The sequence below is a fragment of the Corvus kubaryi genome, unplaced genomic scaffold, assembly GCF_017639235.1.
Source record: "Corvus kubaryi isolate FWS band 111438036 unplaced genomic scaffold, C.kubaryi_AGA036_p1.0 74, whole genome shotgun sequence".
NCBI classification, from domain to species: Eukaryota; Metazoa; Chordata; class Aves; order Passeriformes; family Corvidae; genus Corvus; species Corvus kubaryi.
The window spans coordinates 7111076-7138881 of record NW_024582061.1 but is presented as its reverse complement, the minus strand read 5'-3'; the positions used below and the strand labels follow the sequence as shown (position 1 = coordinate 7138881).

At 45.6% G+C, this 27806-nt stretch overlaps 2 protein-coding genes across 6 annotated transcripts; one reads left to right on the top strand and one right to left on the bottom strand.

Annotated features, from left to right (window-relative positions):
- The first annotated feature begins 645 nt into the window (after nucleotides 1-645).
- Nucleotides 646-10924, top strand: LOC121675402 (C-type lectin domain family 2 member L-like). Of its 4 annotated transcripts, none has more exons than XM_042050856.1 (6): nucleotides 646-771; nucleotides 4308-4497; nucleotides 5896-5979; nucleotides 6774-6958; nucleotides 7657-7757; nucleotides 9374-10924. In XM_042050856.1, exons 2-6 carry the CDS (start codon nucleotides 4491-4493, stop codon nucleotides 9489-9491), a joined length of 495 nt encoding a protein of 164 aa, XP_041906790.1. In that variant the 5' UTR covers nucleotides 646-771; nucleotides 4308-4490; the 3' UTR covers nucleotides 9492-10924. The 4 variants fall into 4 exon arrangements, with proteins under 4 accessions (XP_041906790.1, XP_041906789.1, XP_041906788.1 ...); XM_042050855.1 differs by having other exon boundaries at nucleotides 646-2151; XM_042050854.1 differs by lacking the exons at nucleotides 646-771; nucleotides 4308-4497 and adding an exon at nucleotides 4785-5116.
- Nucleotides 10925-11191: 267 nt separating this feature from the next.
- LOC121675401 (killer cell lectin-like receptor subfamily F member 1) lies at nucleotides 11192-20705 on the bottom strand. 2 transcript variants are annotated; one of them, XM_042050852.1, is made up of 7 exons: nucleotides 20624-20705; nucleotides 16857-16934; nucleotides 15647-15745; nucleotides 14890-15030; nucleotides 14385-14536; nucleotides 13825-13937; nucleotides 11192-13212 (listed from the first exon to the last, which is right to left on the bottom strand). In XM_042050852.1, exons 1-7 carry the CDS (start codon nucleotides 20703-20705, stop codon nucleotides 13077-13079), a joined length of 801 nt encoding a protein of 266 aa, XP_041906786.1. In that variant the 3' UTR covers nucleotides 11192-13076. The 2 variants fall into 2 exon arrangements, with proteins under 2 accessions (XP_041906786.1, XP_041906787.1); XM_042050853.1 differs by having other exon boundaries at nucleotides 11192-13209.
- Between the last annotated feature and the right edge of the window lie 7101 nt (nucleotides 20706-27806).

The window sequence follows — 27806 nt, the reverse complement described above, 5'->3', positions numbered from 1 at the left end:
GGTGACCGTTTGCTTCGCTTGCTGCGAGATCTTCCAGTCATGGGGTTCCCACTTTGAAGTGTCCTGTACCCTGTATCAGTACAGAGCAGGTCAGGGCATCTATGGCTTGCCAATCTCCTTCAATGTTTGCATTACAGACAACTCCGTTCCATCTCCTTCACAATGGATCAGTCCTCGCCGTCGGGGCTGATGGAGGCAATGGCTGCACGTCCTCTTGCCCGGAGGGAAGCGCCATAGGCCCTGTGCCCGGTTCTCACAATGGGAACGCAGGAGTTCTGGTGGCCGTCTTGACCGGTGGGTCCATGGGACGCCACGGTGCTGATGGTGTGGTTTCGCAAGCCTTAGACTCCAGCGCATCCTGACGCATAGACAATTCAGCAAGCTTCTTAATTAATTCATTCATCATCTCTCGGTGTTTCTCCTCCTCTTGGGGCTGACCCCCGGCAGCCCTGGCTGGCTCTGGTTCTGTGGACGACAAAGTCGTGGAGGCTGCTTTGCAGTCAGACGATGATCCGCTGTCCGGCAGAGGGGGATGGAGCGATGCTGTTTTCGGCCGGGAGCTGGGACCGCTTGCTTCTCCTCTGCTTGCCTGCACCCCGCCCCCAGAGTCAGGAGGTTCTACTTCTGCCTTCGCTACCAGCTCTCCCTCAGGCTTCTGCGGGGTAACTTCCTTCTCCGCTGGCTGCTGAAGTTCCCTTCATCGGTCAACCCACGGTCAGCCCGAAGAATGGCGCAACCCTGGACTCCGCCCTGGCCTCCGGCTGCCGCTCCGTGAGACCCCCCCCTCTTTCTTTTCCGGGGCCGCCACCCCCCAGCGCCTCCATGGCTGCTGTGGCCACCTTCCTCTCTGCTTTCATTTCTGGGAGGGTATTAGTCACAGCTCTCCAAGTTAATCCCAGAGCTTTAGCTTCTTTACCTTCCTTTCCACCCTCAATTGTGAACCGCCACAGTCTGTTTCCAACTTCCCACCACTCTTCGGTCGAAAACAAAAGCGAAGTGCATTTCAAAAACCCTCGTTCCTGGGCCCACGTAATTAGGGCATAGAGATGTCGATCTTTTACAGTCTCGCCTCTCTTAGAGAGGATACCGGCTAGGAGACGAGTGGCAGCCTCGTATTCCATAGCTTCTTACCTGCGGGGGCTCGCTCGGCTGCACGAGCTCCGGTCTCCAGCACCACTCAGCTTTTTGCCGGGACACTCTGGCTCCAGCTCTCCAGGCTCCTCACCGTCGGTGCGATGATTCGGAGTCTTGCCGCCTTTAGGAGAACCGCATTTAAGCGAAAACAAACCGCATTTAAGCGAGTAAGATCACTCGAGTCCCTGCTCAGGCGCCAGGTGTTAGGGACCAAGTCCGCAGAGCTGGCCAGAGTAATGACATGTACACCGATATGATTTGAGCATCGTTCTCCCTTTATTGTTCAACTATGCCAACTTTTATCTACTTTTGCAAAGATTCATGCCCCGTCCCTCTAGACAGCCTCTAATCAGCAGGGGAGACGACCAGTGTAGACCTTGCCAAGGACTCTCAGGGCTGCCTGCAGCCAGGGGCCTGTTCAGGGGCTTTTCCTCAGCAACCCTGGGTTGTCCAATCTTTCCAGGGGTATCATATGCCCTTGTTCCACAAGGAATCCCTCTACAGATACACTTAGTGGAAAAAATGCTCCGAGTATCTTGGCAAAAATCACAACCAAGGGATTTTGATTTTTTTTTTTTTAGGAGAAAACAGTGAATGAAGGCAAGGTTCTTAAGAAAACCACCTCAAACCATTACAAAGCCCAGAAACTGTTGCATAGAAGTAACTAAGCAGAGACAGGCACGAACAGACATTTCAGAGACAAGTGAAATTTTCGTAAAAAAAGAAGTTCATGCACTGTTGCACATGCAAACAATTTTATGTGGTTCTAAATGACAAAGGTATCAACACAAGAAAAAAACCTCGCTGCCAAATGGGCAGTTCAGTGAGGATGCACTGCCAACTCAGATCTGCTGTCAGAACAGCAAGCAGGCTTCAGGACACACAAAGAACACCCTAAAGGTAGCACCAACTGTGTTGCAGAGCTCACAGCGATCACTGGCTGAGTGTGTCCTTTTTAGCACACGCAATGGACTTTCTGGAACCCTTTTGGGTTTGTGGGTGCAAAGGCTTGAAATGGTGAGTGACTTTTCAAGGTGCTAACTGTGATGTTTTCTCTGTGGTGAGTCACAAATTATCTATAGAGAAATCCTGTTCTTTCTTGGGAAGTGGCCCATGGGAATTTCACAGGGTTTAACAAGACCAAGTGCTGGTGCTGCACTAGGGTCAGGACAACCCCTGGGATCAATCCAGGCTGGTGATGAGCAGAGGGAGCAGCCCTGGCAGAAGGACTTGGGGGTGCTGTGGGTGAGAGCTGGCCCTGCCCCGGCCGTGTGCGCTGGGACAGAACCCCCTGAGCTGGGCTGAGCCCCAGCATGGGCAGCAGGGGAGGGGGGGGATTCTGCCCCTCTGCCCCGCTCTGCCGAGACCCCCCTGCAGGGCTGCATCCAGCCCTGGGATCCCAGCACAGGAAGGACAGGGAGCTGCTGGAGCCAGTCCAGAGCAGGGACACCAAGGGGAGCAGAGGGATGGAGCAGCTCTGCTGGGAGGAGAGGCTGAGGGAACTGGGATTGTTCAGCCTGGAGAAGGGAAGGCTTTGGGGTGACCTCACTGTGGCCTTGCAGTGCCTAAAGGAGATTATAAAAAAAGAGGGAGAGTGACTTTTTACATAAGCAGATAGTGACAAGTTCACAAGAGTGAAAGTTTTGAACTAAGAGAGAAAAGATTTAGAGCAGCTATCAGGAAAAAGTTCTATACTCAGGGGGTAGTAAGGCCCTGGCACAGGTTGCTCCAAAAGAGAGTCTTTAAAACCATTAATGGTTTTAATCGTGACCACTTGATCTGCCTCCTTGGCTGCTTTTTCACAGTTTCATGGTCCAGTCAGCACAGGTTGCCCAGAGAAGCTGTGGCTGCCCCATCCCTGGAAGTGTCCTAGGCCAGGCTTGATGGGGCTTGGAGCAAACTGGGATTGTGGACAGCATCCCTGCCCACGGCAGAGGGATTGGAATTAGATAGTCTTTAAAGTCTATTCCAATCCATACCATTCCATGATTTTATGATTGGTGAGTGATAAAAGGTAATCAAAGACTATTTGGGGTAGCAGCAAGTAAGAGGCAGCACCACAGGAACTAACTCTGACCTTTCAAGTCAGTCCCATGAGAGCCCTCCTGTAAAATGCCATACTTTTTCCTTAGAATGTTTGTGTTTATCTCCCTACACTATGGCAGTATTTTAAAGTAATTTTCCAGTGATTCAGTTTGGAGGGTATTTTTGCCTTTAGCCTTCAAGAAATTCCTATCTTGTTTATCAGCTTCCATTGTAGGAATTGTCTGGAGGCCTCTTAGCCAAACACATCAGGGAAAGTGAAGGTATCTCAGTTACAAGCATCTGGGGTTTATAGCAGTAGTTTTGGAGGATCAGATGATTCACAGCGGTGTGACAGGGTTTCTCAGGGCTTTTTGCTAGCCTGGAGAATCTCCTGCAGCTGTCAGAATTACCTTCTGTACTCATGGGTGAGCATGAAGAGAGTACTCACTTGTGAATGCTCTGTGGTTAAAAGCCACAGTGCTACTTTTGACCTCAGTGAGAGGCAGGACTGAATGGCAGGAGCTCAAGCCACCCCTGCAGAGTGAATAAATGCTGAATAAGCTGTTCTCAGAACACCGGCTGTGCACACACTCATGTTCCATTGTGTCCTCATATGTAGAACATGCTCTGCATGAAACAGGTACTGAACCTCCCTGCTGCCCTAATTCCACATCCCACTCTCATCCTCTGCCCCTCTGGATTCATGTCTTGCAAAACCTCTGGAAAAGTCTCCAGCTTGTGCTCTCTGGACCCATCACTTCTTCCATCTCCTGGGAATCCTCAGTTCCCTAACCCCCCTGAAGCCACCATACTTTAAGCCTTGTCACAAAAAACATTCAGATTCTTCTTCACCCTTTTGTCTTTCCTTTTCTTCCCCAATGCCTTCCTGGGAATTTTGACCAGTCCAGCTCTCCCAATTCACTGCTTAAATGACCTCCTGCTGCAGGCAAAGGCTAAAATCAGCTGCAATTTGAAATATATTTATGGAAGTATAAAGTTTATATGGCTCTTTATAAGCTGTAAATATAAACACCTGGAGATATTTTCAGCAACTCACCACTGCTCAGAGTCCTTGACAATGAAAGTAATTGGAGACTGGAGTGAAAGCTTAAAGCGTAACCCCCCATTCCCATGGTTTTCTGTTTGAGGTTTCCTCCCCAGGTGCAGAAGGATGCTTATTTTGGATAAACCACTGCTGAATTCCTCCCCAGCCTCACACAGAGCCCACACGGTGACTTGGAGAGAGCTGTGTTCCTCAGGCTGTTTGAACACGCAACACAGCCCAGATCTGTTGTAAGTGCAGCAGTTACTGTGCAAAACCACCAGATGCAATGTATGGTATGTATGGCTGTCTTCCAAGCAGTGCTCAAATTTCTATTGCACCTTCATCCCCACCGCTGGCAAGCCAGCATCATCAGGCTTTATGCTCTTCTAGGTAAAGCAAATCACTGGCCAGGTTTTCCAAAGAGGTTTAAGTAATCAATGTTTAAATACTTGATTTTACTCTCCTCCTCCGTACAAAAGAAGAAAATAAATAAGTATGAAATAAATAAGATTAAAAAAAAAAAAACAACTCCACAACAAACAAACAAACCCAAAACAAAAAAACCCGACCAGACAAAACCAAACCAAACCAGAGCCTTCTGCCTTTGTGTTAGTTCCTGGAATTTTCCAGACGATCCCAGCGAGATATTGTAGAGGCCGACTTCTTGAAAGCCTCCCCATTTCCTATTTCTCCGGAGCTGTGGAGTGACTGTTCCCGGCCCAAAGGCCCCGCTCGGCACCGAACCCACCCTCCGTGGCCGTGCCCCGAGGGGCCGGCGCATCTCGGGGCCGGCAGCGGCGGAAGCGGCCTCAGCGCGGCCGGGCGGCTGCAGCCCCGTGAGCTCCGCGCCCATGGGGAGCGGCGGCGGCGAGCGCGGGGGCTCCGCGGGGCGCGGCACCGCCCACAGCAGAGGTGACGGGCGGGGGACACCGAGGGGCCGCGCTGGGATGCGGGGAGCAGCCGGGACTCCTCTCCGGAGCGCGGGGCTGAGCGGCGGTGCGGGCCCGGGAGCGCATCCCGTGGTATGGGGAGCCGGGGATGCCGGCCGGGAGCCGCCGCGCCCCTGGAAACCCCCTGTGCTGGCAGCGGAGCGACTGCCAGGAGACGGGACTGTCCTCTGGAGCCTCTCGGGACACTTCGTGCCCGCTACCGCCCGAACAGCCGGATACAAACAGGGCAGTGGCAGGGCAGTGTGTGCTTCCAAAGGCCTGGAAGGGACAGGGGAACAAAAGGAGACTCTGAAAAGCTGTGGCTGTGGGATAAGGCTGGATGTTTCTCAGGAGAAGTTTTGGGCTCCAGAGCTGATGGCTTTTCTTATTTCTTTTATCCATGCCACGTTTAGGCACCAGGTCAATATCAAACTCACTGTCCACTGTCATTTTTTCCATGCTCATTTCTTTCTCTTTTGATCACTTTAAATTCTGGATGATGTAACTAAAATTTACAATAACTCAGAGTTCTTGTTAGCTGAGTAGCTTTGTGAAGATAAGCTAAATGTCTCTGCTCCCAGTTTGCTCTCCATAGAGAGCTACTTTTTTTTCTTGAACAGCTTTGTGGGTCCTGGACTCTACTCCCTGGACTCTACTCCCTGGACTCTACTCCCTGGACTCTACTCCCTTATCAGTTGGTTCTGATTTGTTGTTTTTGTTTTTGTTTTGTTTTTTTTTAATTCCTGACATTTATTTTTTCAGGTCTGTTCTCAAACATCTGGCTGTGGCGAGCTGTCGCTGGAGTCCTTACAGCTGCAGTCATTTTGATTTCATGTATTCAGTTTGGTAAGCAAGGAATTCTAAAAGAAAATATAATTAGCAACAGAAATTACCAGAGTTTTGGGTTCTATACTCAGAGGGCAGTGAGGTCCTGGCACAGGCTGCTCAGAGAAGCTGTGGCTGCCCCATCCCTGGCAGTGTCCAAGGCCAGGCTGGATGGGGCTCTGAGCAAACTGGTCTGGTGGAGTCTGTCCCTGCCCATGGCAGCAGGGTGAAACAAAACGATCTTTAAAGTCACTCTCAACCCAAGCCACTCTGTGATTCTGTGTTGTTTGAAATTGTGGGCCAGCGCTGGAGAAACAACTCCATGCGCTGCAGTGGGGTTAGGGAGGGCTCAGTTTAGCCTTAGTGTACTTTTGGTATCAAGTTTGTAACATCACTGTCGGTCTTAATCCAAGTTCAAGAAAACAATTAACAGCTGGGAGATTATCCTATCAATCTGCAGTCCTTCAAAATGACACTATAATAAAGTTATTAATTCAGCTGTGAGGAAGTGACATATGCAAAAACTGCAGTTGTTGGAATTTTTAAGCTGTAGAAGAGTTTTTGGGGGATACTTTATTATCACCTTCTCAGCTACTTCTACCAGCCTGTCCCTGGCCATCCAGTTAAGGATATGTCAAGAGGCAGAAGGGTGCAGGATCCAGAATATACCGTTAGTTTACAATAATTATTTCTGCTGGGCAGAAGTAACAATGCTGTGGCTAGACTGAGATTATTTTAGATGATGCAGTCAGAAAGCAAACTAAACCATTTTCCAGCTGGAAGAAATGGATAGATTGTTTTTTGTCTTTTCCCAGTAAACTCTTCTCCGGCCAAAGACTCTCCTGAGTGTCCTCCCCTGGACCTGTGTCCAACAGGCTGGCTGTACTTCCAGAGGAAGTGTTACTTCCTCTCAGAGAACGAAGCCTCCTGGAACTTCAGCCAGAGCCACTGCTCCTCCCACAGCGCTTCCCTCCTGGTCATCGAAAATCATCAGGAACTGGTAAGGGAACCAAAGGGGGATCCTGTTTTCCCTGCAGTTCACTTCCAGGGAACCGTTCCTCCAGCCTCCTCAGCTGAGCAGTTAGGAAGCTGATATAAGACCACAATGAGTCACAGCCTGCAGAAAACTTCATTCCTCTGCTCCCTGAAAACATCATCAGAAAATGTCCAAGGAGACTTGTCTGAGTTAAATTTGGTGCTTCTCACAGCTATAAGTACTCATATTAAAGGCATCTATCAGGGTAAACACTGCTGCATCTCATTTATCTTTAATTAAACAACTGTTTTCTCATATTGAGATAGGTTAATTACACACAAGTTGGTAAATATGTTAATTGTGACCTTTGGAGTTAGGAGAGAGTTACCCAAAGTGCAGCTTGGAGTGTTTTTTTTCTATATTATACCACAATATTAGGAAAGATTCCACTCTGCACAAAGGCCTAGGAGAATATATTCTTCTGTATCAGTTCCAGACTTTGATAGCAGACCTTGATATTTTAGAATGGCCTCTCCCTAGGTCAGTCAACCCTATCCCAGTCACCTCACTAAACCTATATTTAGGTTTTAATATTGTTTCATCTGCAGGAAAGGCTAGATTGTCCTTTCACTTTTGCTTTTGCCCTGGATCAAGGGCTTTGTATTTTGATAGCTGGACTGAACATGCAAAACTTCTTTTCTCATGTGGGTTTATTCCTACAGAGCTTTATGATGAGAATAACAAAGCAAGACCCATGGATCGGACTCTATAAAAGAAATGAAGAGTTCTTTTGGGTAAATGGAAAAGCATTAGACAATGAACTGTAAGTTGATGGGGAGGGATTTTTCTGATGATACTCGATTATAGGGGAATAAGACAAGATAAATAATACAGAAATGGACAGTGACTTGTAGGAAATATCTGTAATTATGTTGAAGGGATGATTATGGAGAGGGTATGGAATGCAATGAAGATTTCACATGGCATTGTTAAAACTGTGGCAAATGAAAGTTAGGGGATAAATTTGTAATATTGAGAAGCAACATGAGGCAGGCTCATGGTAACAAACAGGAGAGAAAGTGGAAGTTTAACCAAGAGACACCAAGATACCAAAGCAATGAGGGGAGGAAGGGAAGACTACAGTAACACAAATTCCTCATTATAGAATATATTTTGTAAAAGTGTCAACCTGCATGTAACCTGTGTGAGGTTCATAGCAAAGAGATTTGGGAGACTGCTAAGACATGTTTTCATTTTTATAGAATGTTACTCCGAAAGAGGCTGCTGGAGGGAAAGGAAGCTGTGAATTTATGTTGCATGAGCTGCTCTGTGGCCAGGGTCCTGTGTTCTGTGCCACCAGTGCCAGGTGTGGGGCAGTTTGTTCCTCTCCCTGGCAGCTGTCCCATCTCCTCAGAGGCTGCTGCAGCTTGTCCTGGAGCAGCTGCTGGCAGGAGTTGGCAGATTTACCAGTGATAGGAAGAAGCACTGAGATTTCACAAGTCTGAAATTACCTTAAAAAGTGGAAAATTTAAATACTTTTAAGTCTGTGACATTACTGGTGATGTGTGACTATATTTCACTTCATCCCCGAGCCCTGAGGTCTTGATCTGACAAACACATTTAATGTGAGAGGTGAGGAGCACGTGGGTATCTCAGATGGAAAACTGCAGCCCTTCCCACTCTTTTATCCTGTCTGCAACACAAACATCCACTGATGCTTTCATTTTCAGTGAGGTTCTTCCCATTCTTAGACTTCTGCCTCACTGCTTGCCTCAAACTTCCCCTCCTGAAGCGAGGGGCAAACACCTTGATGTCTAAGCTCAGGGGTTATGACGCTGGTGGGGATTTGCTCCTTGGCTTTTCCAGAGACCATTCCAGTTTGCTCAGCCTATCCACAGAACTTTATAGCACTTTGTTTGAAAACAGAGTTGCTGAAGGAGTCCCTTAACCTCTTACATAGGGACACCTACAGTGTGGAAACTGAGGTTTGCCTCCTGTTTCCCCCACCCCCTTAACCATGGTGCCTGTTGGGTTCTGAGGAAGGGAGAAATGAGAGATGCATTTGCTTCACAGCTTCTGCTGGAACCTTTTAGCTGTATAGGAGGATGTGGAAATGCGTGGTGGTGGTGCTCATCTCGATGGCACAGCATCCCTGAGAAGGGCAAACCTGAGTTTCAGTCTCTAATCTAAGGTTGTATTTAGTGACCACTAAACAGGATACAGGAGTACTACAAGTCCTGGACTTTGTATTCTGGGCACAAGATCCCATTAAGAAAAGACAATCTCCATGGTGTTCTCTTCAAGGCACAAAACATCATCCTTCTGTGGTAAATGAGGCTTTATTCAAAGAGAACCTGAGCTGCCCATTGCTGCCTTTGCTCTATTGCAGTATTTGATTATGGGTGTCCAAGTAATCCTGTCTTCCCTTCTCCCTGACAGGTTTGAAGTAAAAGGCTCTGGAAACTGTGCCTATCTGGAGTCCAAAGGAGTCTCAGCCTCAGGATGTTACTTAACCAGGAAGTGGGTCTGTAGCTTGAATATCAACTCAGCACAATAAGGGTGGGGAAAGCCACCACCCCTGACACTCAGAGCTCTGATATGATGCCTAGAGAGGCTATGTCTATACTTTGGGACCTGGGAATGTGTCCCAGCTCCTACCTTGAGGTGAATGACTTTTCTGGTAGCCAGAATTCTCCAGAAGAAGCCTCTGATTTCTAAAGATACCATTTAAAAGGCTCTCTTCAGCATCTTGATAAGTCATTTCCTTGCCCCATTTTTCCAGCTACTGCCCAGCCTGTAGTTTCTCTTTGTTGTGTCGTCAGCATTTATTCTTCTCTTGTTGGAGCAGCTGCTCTTCCTTTCGGTTTTGGGTGTGCACTTGGGGGTTTTTGTTTTGCTTTTCCTTTAACCAGGCTCTGTGTGCAGGGATGGGTGGTGAAGTGGGTCTGTTTGGAGGACTGCCAGTGCCTCATGGATACAGGGTAATGCAGAAGTGAACACTGTTGTTTTAGACAGGATCACAGCAAATTCCTCTCTCCCCATTTGATGCGATGCACCCTGCATTGTATTCCATGTTTTGTTAATGTTATGTTACGTTGCTCTTGTTAAATCCCAGTTATAATGCTGTCAAGCTAATCTATGCAGCTGCACTGCACCTGAAGTTATCCTCACAGCACTTTCTTTAGCCAAAAAATGGTCACAGTAGATAAGAATATTTATTTACCTGCACATTTGCACTGATGGGGGGAGAAGAGTTGGAACTGTAGGAGTGGTAGTGAAGCTGCAGACATTAATGTGTAAAGGCAGAAATAGTCCTCAGTGCAAGGAGGCAACATCAGGAGAAGGGAATGAGAGAATTATCAGCAAGGGATGTTTCTCTGTGTTTTCCTCGTGCCCTGTGCCTGCCACAGTGTGAGGCTTCTGAGCAAGGGGGACATTTCCAGATGGACAATCAGTGTTTCCTTGTGTGGGTGACATTTTCAGTGCAACTCCAGCACAGTTGAATTGCTGCGAGCCTGAACAGAATTAGGGCACAATCCCTCTGATTGTCTGAGTCCCACTCATGTCTAGCAGGTTATCCAAAGATTAAAAGTGTCATTTGACCCAGAGGAAGCAAATTTTCCTGGAAGGAATATACCTATCAAGTTTCTAGAGAAGGAAGAATAGGAAATTCACCTTCATTATCTGCTGTGACAGAAGGACTTAACTGTAGAAGGACCATGCACGTGGATATTGTCAGCAGCTTGTGACTCTCAGCTGTTTATTTAAACATAATCACTAATTTTGCTGGATTGCACTTTTCTTAATTGCTTGTATTCTTTATAGGCACAGTAACAGCACTCTACAGTATGAAAAGCCTAACTATGTATTAACTTATATGTTGGGGGGAGGTGTTATTCTGCAATGTTTTTAAATTAACCCGGTTCTGAAGGATACGGTATGTGCAATAGTCCTGAAAGACTCAATAAATATCTTTACAGAGCCCCTGAATTACAGTGGTTTGTATCTTAATATTGGGACACTAAAAGTATTTTTCATCTCAGGTACCATTTGGGTGAAAAAAAACCCAATCTGAAGTAAAATATTCAGGTTTTGAATATGAAAAAAATCTTTAATCATAATGTTAGGGCTGACATGAAACAGGACATTTGATCAAAAAAGTAATGCATTTCCCTTTCTAACACTTCATAATATGTCAGACTTTTAACAAAAGATTACAGTGAAAGCTCTTCGGGAATCTGACTCCTCAGGGATGCAAGGAACATCTCTTCTTCTGTGATGTTAAGAAAAGAAGGGTCAAGCTGCAAACTCTGCCAACGTGCTTTACCCAGAGTGGGGTTTGATAAAGTACTACAATGGTAATTTCTTTTTAAATCAGTGACTGCCTAAATTGTAGGTAAGAGCTTCAGTAGGGCCCTGCAAAAAACTTGTTTAATTACATGAATAGCAGCGAGAAGGCCCAAATAGCAGATGTTTCATGAATATTGTTAAAACCTTAACACCGCAACTAATTTGAGAGAAGCAGCACGCGGAAGTTTGCTTTTCTTGTTAAATTCAGCATGAATCAAGAAAGATCTGCCATAAAACCAGCAATTGTCAACTCCACTGCATGGGGAACGGTGTGCTGTGAGTAAGTGATGCTGAAGTTAGAATTTCTCAGCAGTGAGAACTTATCTCTCTATAAAGCATGTATTTTATAGGTATAGATGGTTATTTTACTCATTTCAGACTCCTTCCTTTTCTTTGCTTCTCTGTCTAGAGTGAACAAATCAATCCTCCTCCCCTCACGTGCTGTGCTGAGTTTGGGGGATTTTTGTTGTTGTTGTTTCCTCTTACATAACAGCAGTTTCTCATATGAGTCTTGAGCTGCTGGTGCTGCATTCTACAGGGTAAATCTGTGTTTGGACTTTTTTTGTTGTTGTTGTTTGAAGGGAAGTCTCTGAGGGTACAGTTCACTTTTTTAATCTGCAACCCCAAAGTGCTGGACATTAACCCTCCCCAGGCATGTTCAAGTGTGAAAAAACATCTCTCTGAAACTGCAGCTGCCTTTATTTGTGCGTATCACAGCAAAAATGAGCTTAAAGGCTCTATATCTCAAAAGCCATGTTAGACTTGTTTCTCTTTCTCATTGCTATAAGGACTTAAATTCCAATCTGTGCCATTTTTGTTAGAGTACACCTTCAATTCATGACATTTCTTCATTCTTTTCAAATATCTGAATCTAACAAAGGCACTAGGTCAGAATGCTCTTAGCATTTTTGTATTCCAGACCCAGAAATAGCATTTATTCATGACCCTTCAATGCCTAAGCAATACATTTACTGAGTGCACTCACAGGTATTAATTTCATCAGTCTTTGGCTTTGGTACCTCATCATACCATAACTGTGGTTCCGCATTAGAACTTGAAATGTAGAGGGACGAAATATAGGTGGAGAGGAAGGTTATCAACTTTACTTCCTTGCACTGCAATGTTGTCTTACAGTCCAAGCCCCTTCCCTAGTTAATCCCTCCAGATTCCAAGGTTCAGCGTCAGAAGAGGATGGGAGCAATCAGCACATTAACCACAAGTGTTACGAGTCACTCCATGCCTGGTCTGCTGTCTACACCCAGTAGCTGTGCAGCAGCTTTGAATAAGACATTGTCCAATAAATGCATTTTTTTCCAGCCCTCACATGGCTTCTGTGAGTCACAATTAGATCCCAGGGGAAAAAAAAAACCAAAATCACAAACTTCAGAAAACACAAAACTCCTGAAACCAAAATAAGAAGTCCTCAGCTCGGCAGCTGCCTGAGGCAGGGGTGACAGCAGTGGACCCAGCATCGCCTTCATTCCCCACAGGGGCCATAATTCCTGCACATCACACAGTTCATGTGCACAGTGCTCCTCCTCAGGAGTATCTCTTCTCCTGTGCCCTTTCCTGAGACAGCTGCTGCCACAGTCTGTCCGTGTGAAGGCTCAGCACCCCCAAATCCACATGTGCCAGCTTGCAGCCCTGTTGCAGGACCTGTCTTCTTCGGGAGCACAGCACAGCAAAGTGCAAATCTCCCTGCAAGTCTGATAAAATTTGTTTACATCTAAGTTGGTTTATGAGCAAACGGGTCTTCTGACAAGAAGCTCTGCCTGTGTTCTGGAAATGTAGCTCAGAGCACCAGCAAAGTTGCGTTCTTCTTACAGATCCACTTCTTTAACGTCTGGCAGTTGTCTGCCTGGATCACATTTTTCCTTCTGTAAACAGGACAGTTCTTGTCAGCCTCGATTCCTTTTAGAGCTGTCCTGCTGAGAGACCAGAAGGAATGCAGTTGTCAGCTTTAAACTCAGCTTTAAACTCAGCACTGGTTAAAAATCCTGGTGGTGCTCTGAGTAAGGGGGGTGCGTGATGTTCACTCGATCACCCCCTTGAAGCACAGCAGCCGTGCAGGGATGGGATGGGCACCCCCAGCAGGGACTGCTGGCTCCTGAGGGATGGATGCTTGGGATTGTCACAAGGATAAGGATCCTCCCCATGCAGCCACAATGCTGAAGAAAGCTACACAGATCCCAGCCCATGCTATGTGAACAGGCACATGGTCTGTAAACAGACCTTTAACAGAGGCACATGGTCTGTAAAGTGAGAGAGTTTGTTGGCAGGGATTTCAGCAGAATTCTCTGCATTAATAAATACATGAGCTGTGGCTGTGGTTCGTCCTAGAGGCAGAAAACAGTTTCCACAAGTGGCCAGCAGGAGCCTGTTGACCTGGAACTGGCCATGGAATGACTCTGAATATGTGCCTGAGGCTGCAGGGTTGGATCTGTGCTTTGGGTAATTAGCTCAGATTCAGAGTTGTATTTCCAAGCAGAGATACCACGCTTTGCTTTTCCCAAAGATATCCTCCCCCCACAAATCATCACCTATTTTCTTTTACTCTGTGATCTTCCACTGAACTCCGTTGTTTCCCCATGACTTCACTGTTCCAGCCAATCCAGATATATTTGGTATCTTTCTCTTTGTTGTCTATAAATTCCTGTGGAGCAATCAGAAGGATGTTACCTGACAGAAGATCTTTCCTGCTATGCCCAGCTCACTGTCCTGCCTCATGCACAGCTTTTGTTCCCTCATGGAGAGCAAGGACAGTGATGCAGCCATAGCAGAGCAGCCCCTTACATCAGCCCATATACATGACCAGGCTCCTCTCTTCCCAGAGCCACGTGCTGGAAACCGGTGGAAAGTCCCCAGCATTTCCTCTTCCCACTCAAAACTACTCTGGCTTCCACACTTGGCACCTCTTGTGCTTCTCCTCTTCAGCTCTGCTCACATTCCCAAACCCAGCTCCTGTGCAGGGAGAGTCAGATGCTCTCCCTGGTGGGGCTCTTGCTTGTCTATGTGTACACTTGACATCCAGGCCATTTTCCCTTGGAGAAATGTTTGCCTGTGGCCTGTGACACACTTGCACTTGTGCTGCAAGACTCACCATCTCAATTTCATTCTCAGTGACAAGCAGCTGGGATTTCCTGGCCAGGCAGTTTTTCCGGCTGTCCTCCCAGCTCCTGGCCTCCTCAGAGAAGAAGTAACATCTGCCCCCGTGCAGCTGCCACCCAGGGGGACACAGCTCACATGTTGTCCCTGTGGGTGGACAGGGGGAACCTTTAGCTCCTACCATGAATGGAATTCCTCCCCCTGTTTATGAACCATTATTGGGAAAGTGTTTTCCAGGACAAGAGGAGGATCTACAATATATGGCATTTCTGACAGCAGCTCCTGGCAGAAAAAAATGTAACAAAAGCACTGGAAACTTTATACCAAAAGAGGAGCAAGACTATTATGATTAAAATGTTAGTTTTTGTTATCACTGCTCTGCAGGAACATCACACTTCCTGGCTAGCACCAGTGAGTTCCCATAAACTGCAGGGTGTCGGAGAAATGGGAACAGAGACAACAGAACATCCTCCATGCTGGAAAGGACTAATGTGCCTCACCCTGTCCATCTTCACACAGCTCCTCCATGAGCCATTTCAGGAGCGCTGCTGAGACGGTCCTCTCTGAAGAAATGTCACTGCTGTTGCTGTTCAGACCATACTGGGGCAAACTTTCTGATTTTCCTGCTCTGCCCTTTGAAACTTGAACAGCCCAAAGTAAAAAAAAAAAAAAAAAAAAGAGAGAGATCGTGGTTAACAAGAAGGATAAGGAAATGCAGCCTTTGTACCCAGAGCTGTACTGTGAATGTGAGGATGTCTCTGTGTACGTTGCCTGGTACAGACACAGTTATGAGCAAACTCAGTGAGTAAAGCTCAGTGAGCAAAGCCCTGCTGAGAAGGTGTTCATGGAATGGCCTGGCTTGGAAAGGTTCTTAAAGATCATCTGGTTCCAAACCCTTGCCATGGGCAGGGACACCTTCCACTACCCCAGGTTGCTCCAAGCCCCATCCGACCTGGCCTTGGACACTGCCAGGGATGGGGCGGCCACAGCTTCTCTGGGCAACCTGTGCCAGGGCCTCAGCACCCTCACTGGGAACCATTTCTTCCTCATATCGAATCTAAACCTGCTCTCTGTCAGTGTGAAGCCATTCCCCCTTGCCCTGTCACTCCAAGACCTGTACACAGACTCTCATTTCCTGTATTTTTGTATAAATTGACACCTTTTAGTGAGACACCAGGGGAAATTTTCTCTCAGCTCTTTCAGAGGTTTAACCATGTCTGCAATGAAGGGATGAAGCAGGAGGTAGAATCTACTCACATTGCTTGGCTTGTATGACCACGACTCCCAGGAAAATGAGCATGAGGACACCCAGGACCAGTGCCACGTAGAACCAGGCTGAGCACCTCTGCCGGCAGCCTGGAGGGAGGCAGGAGGAAGAGCAGCTTAAGGTCCCGGCACTGTTAAAATTAACATTGGGGAAACAACAGAGAAATCATCTGCCTAAAATCAGTCTGCTGTCAGAAGGGTGCAATGGCATTTTACTTATTAAAAATCTGCGTTCATTTTGCATACGTGGAAGTGAAATCAAAACATTTGGTCACATAGAGCAAGTGATTTTCTAAGAATTTGCTTTTTCTCCTTTGAGTTGTTCTTCTGCAGCATTGCCTCCTCCCACCCACCCACACACCCCCTGCAGGACCTTTCAGAGCAATTCAGGGAAAGTTTGGGGGATGGCTGTGGTGTCTGTCAGGGACGGGCTGTGGTGTCAGGGATGGCTGCGGGGTGTTCCTCCTCTCTGCTCCCAAGCATCAGATGCCTGTCCCACAGCTCAGACACCTCCCCTAAATGCGCAGGAAAAAAAGCCCCATACTGACACCGCCTGGAACAGGGAAGTACATCAAACCAAGCATCTCCATCTGTTTGGCATTCACCCTGTGTCAGAGTGAAACACTCAGGAAGCCGCAGAACCTGACGAAATTTGGGGTTAAAGTGCCAGTTCTGCAAGACACAGACTTGCACCATTACAACCTCTGTTTCCCGGACCTTGTCTGCATGAGATGAGCAACTGCTCCATCCTCTGGCTGCCTGAGCTATCTGGTGTAATGTTCCCTTTCCCTGGCAGGCAGGTCCTTCGGTGCAGGGAAGGTGACAATCGCCAGGGCACTAATGGCACATAGAGACCTGGGCATTACCTGCTTCCAAAGCCAAATGTGTCCCTGGGGCTCTTCCTTCAGAGACAGTTACAGGAGGGTTCGTAAAAAAGCCATGGAATTTTACTTTGCTTTACTACATTGTCATGTAGGGCACAAAGGTATTTTTAGAAATTATTTTTAAAACGTCTCTCAATATTATTTTTTAAAGGAAAGTGTGTAATCTGAGAAGGCAGCAGAAAAAAAGCAGCAGATGAAATGATAGATCAGTCCTTCATTGAGAGAGTGCACGTAAAGGCTCTTGATAACAGGTTTCACTGTTGGGCAATAGGAAAAACTGCATCTATAATTAGTAACCAAACAAAATTGCACGGTACCAGCTGTGGAAGTCTCTGCTCTGCTGTTCCCTTGGGGTTGAGGCTTCACATGCAGCTCAGCATATGTGATCATGTTTCCTGTAGGGAGAGGGAAACACTGACATTTGTGGCTGTGCAAATCACCAAGGGGAGGAACAATAAAGGCTGAGTCTGTATGAAAAGGGGTGTGTGTTTCCAGGGCTGCTTGTTCAGCATTTTCCTTTTCCTAGGCAATGACAGGCAAGATGATGATTTTGCTGTCAGGCAGGAAAAGCCTCCTCCATAAGCTTCGAACTGTTGGGTGCTGTGTGGCTGGAGCAGGAGGCAGGCAAACAGGTGGAAGGATGGGAAAGACCTGGATACTATCCATGGCAAGCATCTCAGCTGTTGCTAAGCCATCTCAGAAGGTACCACAGGGGCTGGAGGGGCACCAGAGCCGTGACTGCTTTGTAGGGCAGAGAGATGCCAAAAGGAAAACCAGCACTCAGAGAAATGCTGCTGCAGCAAGGTAATTCCTGGGGCCGTTCCTGACTTGTGAGTGTTTATCCCAGGATATTTCAGGTGGTGCCTATAGCAGCAGAGGAGTGGACCTGATGATTGAAGACATCCTTTTCCAGAAGCACGTTGCCAAAACAAAACCAAAAATGGCATTAAAATCGCACGGTGTGGGTTAAAAGCGTGTGGTTTCTTTCTGAATGTGTTTTCAGTATCATTTACCTGAGTATTTTGCAGAACTACTGGTTAGTGTTATGGAAGATGTTTGGACCTTTGGGACACTGCTTTTGGTTCCATAAAAGGAGAGATTTTATCCATCTGTATCAAGAAGAAGCATCTGGGCTACCGCCTTGGTTTGTGACCACTGGGGCTTTTAAAAAGAACTGTTGAATTAAATTTCACTGATCAGGGAAAAACTTGGCAGAAGAAGAGAATCTCATTAAGCTAAAATGAGGCATTTCATATGAGAATTGCTGAAGTTTGGAGAGGTTTTACAGTAAAAAAAAAAAAACCACTGAGCACCTGATTGGCAAATGAGGGTTATTCATATAGGGGAGACAGTCTATGCTTTAGAGAATCTGACCTAATAAAGTGGTTGTTTGCTTTACTTCAATTTATTAGTTTAATGAACTACAGAAAAATTGCAAATTACATTTAATTGTACTCAAATCAAGTGCCCTAAAAGTTTTTCTTCTTAGAATGCAAATAATTTTCCAAAACCACTCAGGACTTTTAAACTGTTAGATCCACTAGCCCTATAAATGGAGGCACTTCTAAAATATGTACTTTAGACAGTCTGCTAGGGTTGTGAAATAATTTGTCTCTCAAATTAACATTCATTCCTTTAAAGAATATCTCTAAGTCTGTAAGAAAAAAAAAATATCCATGCAACCTGAATATTTAAACAAAATGATTCCTTCTATTACAGTGTGTATGGGCACATGATTATTGGAATGTGAAGTCCTCAGAAGTCAGCAGGGGATTTTAAACTACCACATAATCTTCATTGTGCCGGATGCTTTCACACCCTCACCTAATTCAACAACAAGGTGGAGATCTCTGTCAGTCACTAAAACTGAAATTTCATGTCACTTCTCTGTGCCTGCTGTCAGGTGCAGAAAAACATCTCTGCTTATTGGAAGCTTCTGCTTGGTGAATGTGCAGACTGGGAGTGCTCCTTGGGGGTTGTCCATGAGGGAATGTTGTGTCCAGATGTGGGGTGGCCCATCCAGGGATCTGGGGGAAGCTGGAGAGGCTCCAGGTGGACCTGGTCAACACCTGGAGCAGCTCAGGAGGTTAAGGAGGGGAACAAGAAGTTAAGGGCACAACCAATAGCAGGCTACAACTACTTGTGGGTTAGTTTGGTGATGGACTTGAACTCTCCTTGGTTTGTTCTTCTCCCAAGGAAAGCTCTGTGTAGCCACTCATGATTCATAATCAGGCAACTCTCAAATTATCTGTGAGGGAACCAGGACACAAAAACTGCCAGAATCTTTCGCTGGAAAATGGATTCCCAGGTGGTATTTATCCTTGCTGGGATTTGGGAACCCTTTTCTACTTTTGAACACCTGTTTTGAAGCACATGCACAGTAATAGCACCTGCACCTACCAAAGCCTGTGCACAGATAGTGCCATTACTAAATGCTCCTCAACACACTCTGGCAGAGCATCCAAGAATCCCCTCGTCCTTGTTATTCAGAGCCCCTGAGTGACAGCTGAAGTCCACCTGTAAGTTCAAGCCCAATCAAACAAAACGTATTTGAGTATAATCAGACATAAGAGTGGGGGAAACTGGGAGCTATAAACAGCGAGGAAAAGATTATTTAAGAGATTTTGGTCCCTGTATAAGTGAGACACCATAACAAAGACATGTAGAAATACTGTGTGAATCTCTGGTGCCCATTTTTTAAAGAAGATGGAAGCACTGGAGTATGAACAGGAGAACATCCACAAAAATGACAAGCATTTTTGAGAAGTTAAGTATTTAAAGACGAAAGAGCATTGAGAAATCACTTAATTACCATGGCCAGTAGCTTCATGTGGGAAAATATCAAGAGTTAAAATCAGTTCAACAAAAAATTAATAAGAACCATCCAGATGTTAATGATAAATTTCATTGAAACTGGCCTGTCCAAAATTGAGCCTTTCCTTTAGGCAGCATGATCAAGGAATAGTTTTGGATGTCTTCTAATCAAGATTTGATGTCCATCTCCCTTCACAAATAAATTTTATCACTTTGGATACTGGCGAAAATTCCAGGCAAGCCTTCTTTGTGTTGCACAGGTTACAGCAGTGCAAACAACATCCATGGGTGCATGAACACACAGTCTAAGGTAGCATTTCATGTCATAGATATAATAAAGTGAAATCACTTTTATCTTTTGGATACCAGCCTTGTAAAAATATAGAAAAGATATTATTTTCTGTCATTTAAGTGGATGTATTCAGAGCATCATCATCATTATTAATCTCCATTGTAAGTAGAACATCTAAAAATGCTCATTACACAATGTTGTTTCCTTAAGGGATTAATTACTAACAAAAGCATGAAAATACCCTTAGTCTGATGCCACAAGCATTTCCTATTTGCTCATAATGAGAAGCTCTCATTCACATTAGCTGTGATCCAGGATTTTGTCCAAAAGCTTTCATGAATGAATTACATTTTTTTTCCAAGTAGTAGAAATGTTACTTCTTCAGAAAATTTAGTTTAAATCATCTCACCCTTAATACTGGCTTAATCCTTTGGGGTTTTTTTACAAATATGTGAAGTGATCACAGATTGATAATTTGGTTCTGGAAAATCACCACTGGAAAATTAAAGAGAAAGAGAAGGAAGTTTTTAGGAGTCATTCAGTACTTCCTTCAGTGACAGCGATTGCACTTTTGACTGCCACTAGTCTTCTGATTTACTGGTTAATTTACTACTCCTTTCCCATGAACATAAACATTTATCTGATTTGTGGGCTAGGTAGTAATTCAGTGGAGCATTGTCTTGATCATGAGTCATTTAAAAAGAAATATTATGCTCTTTATTCAAACCAGAAACACTTTTTCTTTCTCGTTCTGTTACTTAAATCCTGGGACCAGACCTGAGCTGCTTCTCCTCGGCTGTTCTGATTTGGGAGCAGCTTGGCTGATTTGTACGGTGAGGATCTCATCCACTATTTCCAACTTCTCACCCTTCCCATACAGCGTTTTATGGCATTCTTCTAGTTTCACCCAATTCAAAAGGTGAGAGAGAAAGAGAGAGAGTACAAGAGAGCCAGCAGTGCGTGCTCAAGATGTTTTACCTGGGTTTGATGTCCCAGAGGGAGCGTGCAGCCTTTCCCTCGGCAGCATCGCCACGGCCGCGTAGGTGACATCCCCTGCCATCTGTGAGCCTGTCCCTCAGAGCTATGGAAAGAGCAGCTTTAATGCAGTCATTTGCATCCTGTCTCAGCTTTTCCTGCCTCCAGAGCAGTTACACACCGTGCTATGGCTCTGACGAAGGCTGAGAAACACAACAAAGGAAGTCACTAAGTTACCTCTTTCAGAGCAGCTTCAATGGTGTTTTCAGTCACCATTCTGTCTCTTCTTGCCCTTCAGAATACAGGAGAAAATGAAGATTAAAACCCATCATTTTTACTAATAGAAAAAAACCTTGTTGGTCAAAGCCCAAAAATGGACTTACACAGGTATGAAAGGTTTGCTGGTTCTCATGAGACTAGAGAGTACAATTTGTATTGTGGCTGTTTTGTGCTCCTGTGCGTGATCTTGCACAGCCTATCCACCTGAAAGAAAGAGAAACAAGAAATACATGTATCAGTATAAGATGTTTTGGGGTTAATGTAACTGCAACCACACAGCTTCAAAAAGGTAACTCAAATTCTAACCTGCTCCACCCACAAAGTACTTTAATGGTTTAACAGACAAATTTAGGTGATATTGAGGATGCCTTAACACTAACTAAAACTAAAATTAAAAAAAATACGATCAATTTTTTTTACAATAATGTTTCAATACTTTACTGTAACAGTAGTTACAAGGAGCTGCTGTTCCTACATTGCTTGAACTATTCCCTGCTTGAGCCAACAACTCCACAGATGGAAAACCTGAGTTGCCTGTATTACCTTTAACTCCTCTTTCATTACCCACGTGTTTGCTACAGGATAGTTTGATGACAGTGTTTTTGTCCTCTATTTCAGGCCAGGGGGAAGCCTCACAGATTTTAATTGAAACATAAACACCTTCTAAAACCTAAAAATACATTTAGAACACTCAGACATGGAGTCCTGTGCTTGACATTTCCTGCTAAGAGCTACGCTCTTGGTTTTGTGCCTTATTCCCACTTAGAAAATTCCCTCCAAGTTCAACACAGAAAACGTCTGCAAATCTACATGGGTCTGTTGAAAATAATGTTTATACAGGCTTTTGCAGGTTTTTGTTACATTAAAAGGGACCTGAAAAAAGTTTGGGGCTGTAAACTTACATTACTGATGTGTTCCCTTCTGATGTTCAATGCTGGTAACGGTGTTAAGTGCAGAAACAGAAAGGTTTAGGGGGAAAAAAAAAAAGAAGAACCTTTGATAGTCATGGAACAGATTAGTCAGAAGTGCTGCTCGAGTATGATTTATAAGCAACGTATCTAAATCATTATGGGTTTATTATCTGATAATAAATGACAAATCGATACTGTGAACTGGAGCCCGAATAAAGTTTATTTCACGGACACCTACATACCAGCCATATCACCAGGCCTCACATGAAACAGAACTTTGTCCTCTGAATCAGTTTTCCCCTGAACTTGTCAGCATCCTTTACAGCAGGATATTTAGACTCTGAAATGGAAAAAAAAAAAAAAAAGAACAGAAACCAACCCTGAACCAAACCCCACACTCCTTATTTGGGTTTCTTTTTAAACTTTAGTCCATAAAGGAGAGCTAGAAGGCCAAACTCTCAGTCTCTTTCCATCACTGCACACACACCTCAGCAGTCTTTTCCCTCCTAAAGCAGTCACAACCACCCAGAGGTAACCGTGTACAATCTCGAGGCCATTTCCTCTCATCCTGTCCCTGTTCCCCGGGAGCAGAGCCTGAGTTCCCCTGGCTGCCCCCTCCTGTCAGGGAGCTGTGCAGAGCCAGAAGGTCCCCCCTGAGCCTCCTTTTCTCCAGGCTGAACCCCCCCCAGCTCCCTCAGCTTCCTCTTCACAAACTGTAATCTGGGTTGAGTTTAATTTATTGTGTAACCCACTCTTTCCTTGTGTCTTTTGGGTTCTCCAGGTAGAGCCTTGCCTCAGCCTCTTCTTTCCTCCCAGGAGATATGGATTAATATGCAGAGCTTACAGAACCCTACTGCTGCTGAGGCCCATAAAGCACCAGGGCTTGCTGTGTATCAAACATCCCTATGTCTGGGGATGGGGGAGTGGTGTTTTAGCCTGGAGTTTTCAGTCTTTTTGGCAGAACATGGAGATATCTGAGGGTCCAGACTCTCTCACAGCACCTGCAAGGAAAGACGGTGGGACTGTTGTGTAGGATTTCCCTGCACATCATGTAGAGCTTGGCAGCCTGGAGCTTCAGGGGCTCCGTGGGGGTAGGCAAAGGGATGTGAGCTCATGTCACTCCCCATCCTGACGTGCTCCTGGGGGCACACAGACTCCCCCCTTCTAACTGCCAAGCCTGAGTAATGTCACTTGGTGATGTTCTGGTGCCTGCACAGTTACCAGCTCCAGCTATGCACAGTGGTGACAACTGCAGATGCCACCCCTTCTTGTGGGTGTGACAGCACCACCTTCATTGCGTGTGGAGACAAAGGCAGACTGAAAACAGCGACGTGGGCTGCAAAGCAGAACTCAGCTCCTCCTGCCACAGAACAGGCAGCTCAGCCCAGGACTCCAGCTGCTTCATAGTGCACATTTGAAAGAACTTGAACTGCTGGTCTGACAACAAAATGCACTTTCTAAAGGCTGAGCTGCAACACAGAGGCTTCCAGGTTAAACTGAGGGAGTTCCATGAGTAAATCTCCAGCTTAGGTTTCAATTCTAAGCCTCTGCTGTGTCACAGCAGAGCCTGTTTGTATGATGAGGTGCAAAAGCAGCACCCAGAAGGCATGATCAGAGCTAGGGCTGAAACAAAGACACCTATTGACATAAATGAATGTCTGTGAGTGGTTATCCCACACTGCAGCAGGAAAAAAGATGTCATTGAAACATTTAAACTCACAGGCTGAAATTTATTTATCTATTTGTTTAGTCCTTCCCTGTTGTGCTCTATTCTGCCATACAGACATAGCCTGCCTTCCTTCGGGTCTAGTAGAGCTCCTGTCTCTTACCCTCATGTCTGAAAAGTCTGGGGTTTTGGGTATCATTTTAAACTATGGGTCTGTGAGCACATAGCAAAGAAGGGCACCAATTCCAGGATGCAGTTGGAAGGGTAAAAATAAAAGGACTTGCCCAAGCCCATCAGCAGGCCAGGGGCAGGGGCTGGAAGACTGCTCAGCACTTCTATCCCTCAGCACAACACCGTTTTCTGTAGGTGTGTGGGTTTGGGCTGGGACAGAGCTCATTTCATTCACAGGAGCTACCATGGATTCGTGCTGGAAACAGTGTAGATAACAGGGATGTTTTAGCTATTGTTGAGCAGTGATTACACAGCATCTTTTCTGCTTCTCACCTCATCCCAGCAGCCAGCAGGGTGCACAGGAATTGGGAGGGGACACAGCTGGGACAGCTGACCCCAATTGACCAAAGGGATTTCCCATATGGCATCACGCTCAGTGTACAAAGCTGGGGGAAGAGGGAAGGGGGGATGTTTGGAGTGCTGGTGTTTCCCAGGTCACAGTTACATGTGATGGAGCCCTGCTCTCCTGGAGATGGCTGAGCACCTGCTGCCCAGGGGAAGCTGTGAGTTAAATCCTTATTTTGGCTTTTCTTGTGTGTGCAGCTTTTGCTTTGTCTATTAGAGTGTTGTTATCTCAGCCCACAAGTTTTCTCAGTCTTACTCTTCTGGTTCTCTTCCCCATCCCCCAGGTGTGAGGGAGTGAGTGGCTCTGCAGGGCTGAGCTGCTAATGGGGTTAGCCATGACAACAGGCTGATTGCTGATACCTCATGGATTTGCCGGATGTTGCTTCACAAACTGTCAAACCTGAATCCAGATTCATCAGTTCTCTTTTTTCCATGTATTCCAGAGCTCTTTCTGTAAATACACACACATGTAGAGTTAGGCATCCCTTGGCCATTAATGCATTTATTTAACGTCACAGTGCCTTTGGATAAAGATTTTCTTTCTGCTTATGAAATTGGAAGCGAAGCTGTTGTAAAAGTGTGACCATCTGTAAGTTCTGTAGATTGAACGGACAAAAGGTGGCTTTGATCACACTCGTTACAATTCTTCCAGAAGATATTTGAATTAATATGAAATGGCAGGAATAAACTACAATGAGCACTCCCTTCCACAAAACTCCAGTGCTCTCTGGCCTTATTTCTTTACAAGTATGTGACATCTTTATATTTTTCCCCAGGAGGCAGAAATGCAACTATGAATGAATTTTTCTTGAAAATTTCAAGATTCAGAAACTCTTATCACGTTGGCCTCAGGACAGATTAGTATAACAATGCAGATGATACAGCCCCTAAATTATGATGTTTGCACAGAGGGGGTGTTAAATTAAAGAAAAGCTTGATGTACAAGAATCCAGCTTGAGCAACAAACAGTGAATCAGAGTGAGCAGTAAGACCAAATTGCTTGGATGGAATTAACACACTGGAATTAGTCCAGCCTGGAACATTTGCTACCAGTGAACTGCAGCAGTGGAACTGGAGAAGGAGGGTTAAGTGTGAAGCAGGGTGTTAACAGGAGTGCCCTGTGTTGTGTGGATCTTGACTGTGGAAAGACAAGGAAGTAGAAATAAGAGCAGTATAGAAGAACAAGAAGTCCTTTTCAATCCTAAGTGTATCATCACTGAGAGGTTTCAGTAAAGAATCCCAGGATGGGTCAGGCTGGAAGGGACCACAGTGGGGCATCTGGTGCCACCTCCCTGCTCCAGCATCCCAGAGCACAGGGCACAGGATTGTGTCCAGACTGGAGTATCTCCCGTGAGGAGACTCCACACCCTCTCTGGACGATCTGTTCAGGGCTCGGTCACTGCACAGGACAGAAGTTCTGCCTCCTGTCCAGGGGGAACTTCCTGGGATCAGTCCCTGCCCGTTCCTCTGGTGCCATGGCTGGGCCCCCCAGAGCAGAGCCTGGGCCCTGCTCAGAGCCCTCCCTGCACACAGGGACACACAGGGCTGAGGGCCCCTCTCAGCTGGGGCTCCTCTCCAGGCTGAACAGCCCCAGCTCCCTCAGACTTTCCCTGTCAGGGATGCTCCAGGCCCTAAATCATCTCCACAGCCTCCACTGGCCCTCCTGTCAGGTAAATTGTAATAATAGACAAACTTGCACCATTTACATCAATAACACTGCACACAGTTTATCCTGCTATGCTGAGTAATTGACGTTGGCTCTTGATTTTTCTTCTGTTAAAAATTGTTCTTACATAAACGTGCAGCTAGTATTGCTCATGAACTGAGCATCAGAGCCAATTAACTGTCTGGAAACTGGATGTCTAAGTTCTCTGAGGGCTGGGATTTTATGATCTGAGAAGCTCTTCCCTGGGACATTTCAAAGAAATAGTGTTTAGCAAGAGAAGCTTGAAAGCCTTCCAGCACAAATCTTTGTGCTTTGTCCCTTGCACACACACACACACACACACACGAAACACCCACCCCCCCCAAAACCTAAAAGAAAACCCCAACCAAAACTGAGATGGTCTCTAAGAACCCTTCCATCCTAAGAGTTCTAAGTGTGATTTTAAGTGTGCTGAACAAGAAGGGGACAGCAGATGGCCATTGTGCTTTGAACCAAAGCCATGCACTAGCAGGACTAGGAAAGAAACTGAGCAGTGTAAATTACACAGACAACTGAACTGTTTTTCTCTCCCTTCTCTCTTCCTCTGTCTTGCTCTGACAAACCCCAGACCCTTCTAACAGGTAGTGCTAACACTGCACTTTCTCCTGTGCAACGTCACAGTCCTCAAAACCACTCTTTCAACACACACACACTCCTTCCCACAGGGAGAACTGATTTGAGCCCCTCAGGCCTCTTTTACTGGATTGATGGACTTATTTTCATTTATCTTACATTAAAATCAGCTGTCTCAACTTCTGGGGTTTTTTTCAAATCCTGAAAATTGCTTCTTACTTTATGAAAAGAGGATGGTGTGCATATGTCTCCTTAAACAGCTGGAAAGGACATTTGAATACATGTATTGATCCTTAGTTCTGCTTTGTTCCTGTCCACTTGAGGAACTGTTGGCACATTTGAGCAGCTAAATGCCGTTATTTAAATGGAGACTTGTGTGGCCTGGAACTACGGAAGCAGCTCTGTTGAAACCTTACAGTTTGCAGTATTTCTGTTGCACTCCAACAGGACAAGCCTGGGCTTTTTGTAACAGCAAAGATTTGTTTACTTGGAAATTCACAAGCAAGGTCTTTTCCACATAAGTGGGCAGTCAAGCAAGCCCTTGGTGATCTTTTAAGTGCTTATCTGGAATATTTCTTTCTGGAAATTGAGGGTTTAGTAGCTGGCTTTTTTTTCTTCATTCTAAAATGGCTCTAATGATTTCTGCCTGCTGTCAGATTCAGTAAGGTTCCACCAGGATTTTTTTGGGGTCAGGATTACATCCTGGCTTCACCTTTAATGTGCCTGCAGAGTGTCTAGTGGTGATTGATGGGAGTGCAGTCCATGGAGGATCAGCCCTGGAGCAGGGGAACGGTGTGGGGTGAAAGAGACACAGAGAGGAGCTGTTATGGGCTGACCCCATTGCCCCCATCCCCCTGTGACTCTGGGGTGGTGGGTGAGGAGAGGACTGAAGCTAGGAATAAAGGAGTGAAATTGAGGGAAGAAGGAGCAGGAGCAAGGTGTTGCTTGGATCTTTTTGTCTTCATTTCTCACTATCCAAATCTATTTTAATTTGCAAAAGTAATTCACTTTCCCTAAGTCAAGTCTGTTTTGTGCAGGGTGGTAACCGATACGTGATTTATCTGCTTTTATCATGACCCATTACCTTTTCCCTCTTATCTTCTCCCCTGTCCTACTGAAGAGCAGGAATGAGAGAGAGGTTGGATGGGTGTCTGGCTGCCAGCTAAGGTCAATCCATCACAACCATCTTACCAGCCTATATTACTTTACAATTTTCTTTTTTTTCTTATATATCTTTGCTAAGATATGTGAAGTTCTAGTAAAACAAAGGCAGTGGATCCTGTGGTTATCTCAAGAAGCTCTTAAAAATATTAGCAAGAGACCACCCATGAGAATACTGACAGAAATTGACTCCTAAGTGGATTATCCTCCTGAATAGGAACAAACCAGTTTTAAAAAGTCAGGCACCTGGTAAATAAGCTGTTGCACTAAATCCCCTTTACATTCTCAAATTAGTTTTTGCAAGTTTGGAGTAGA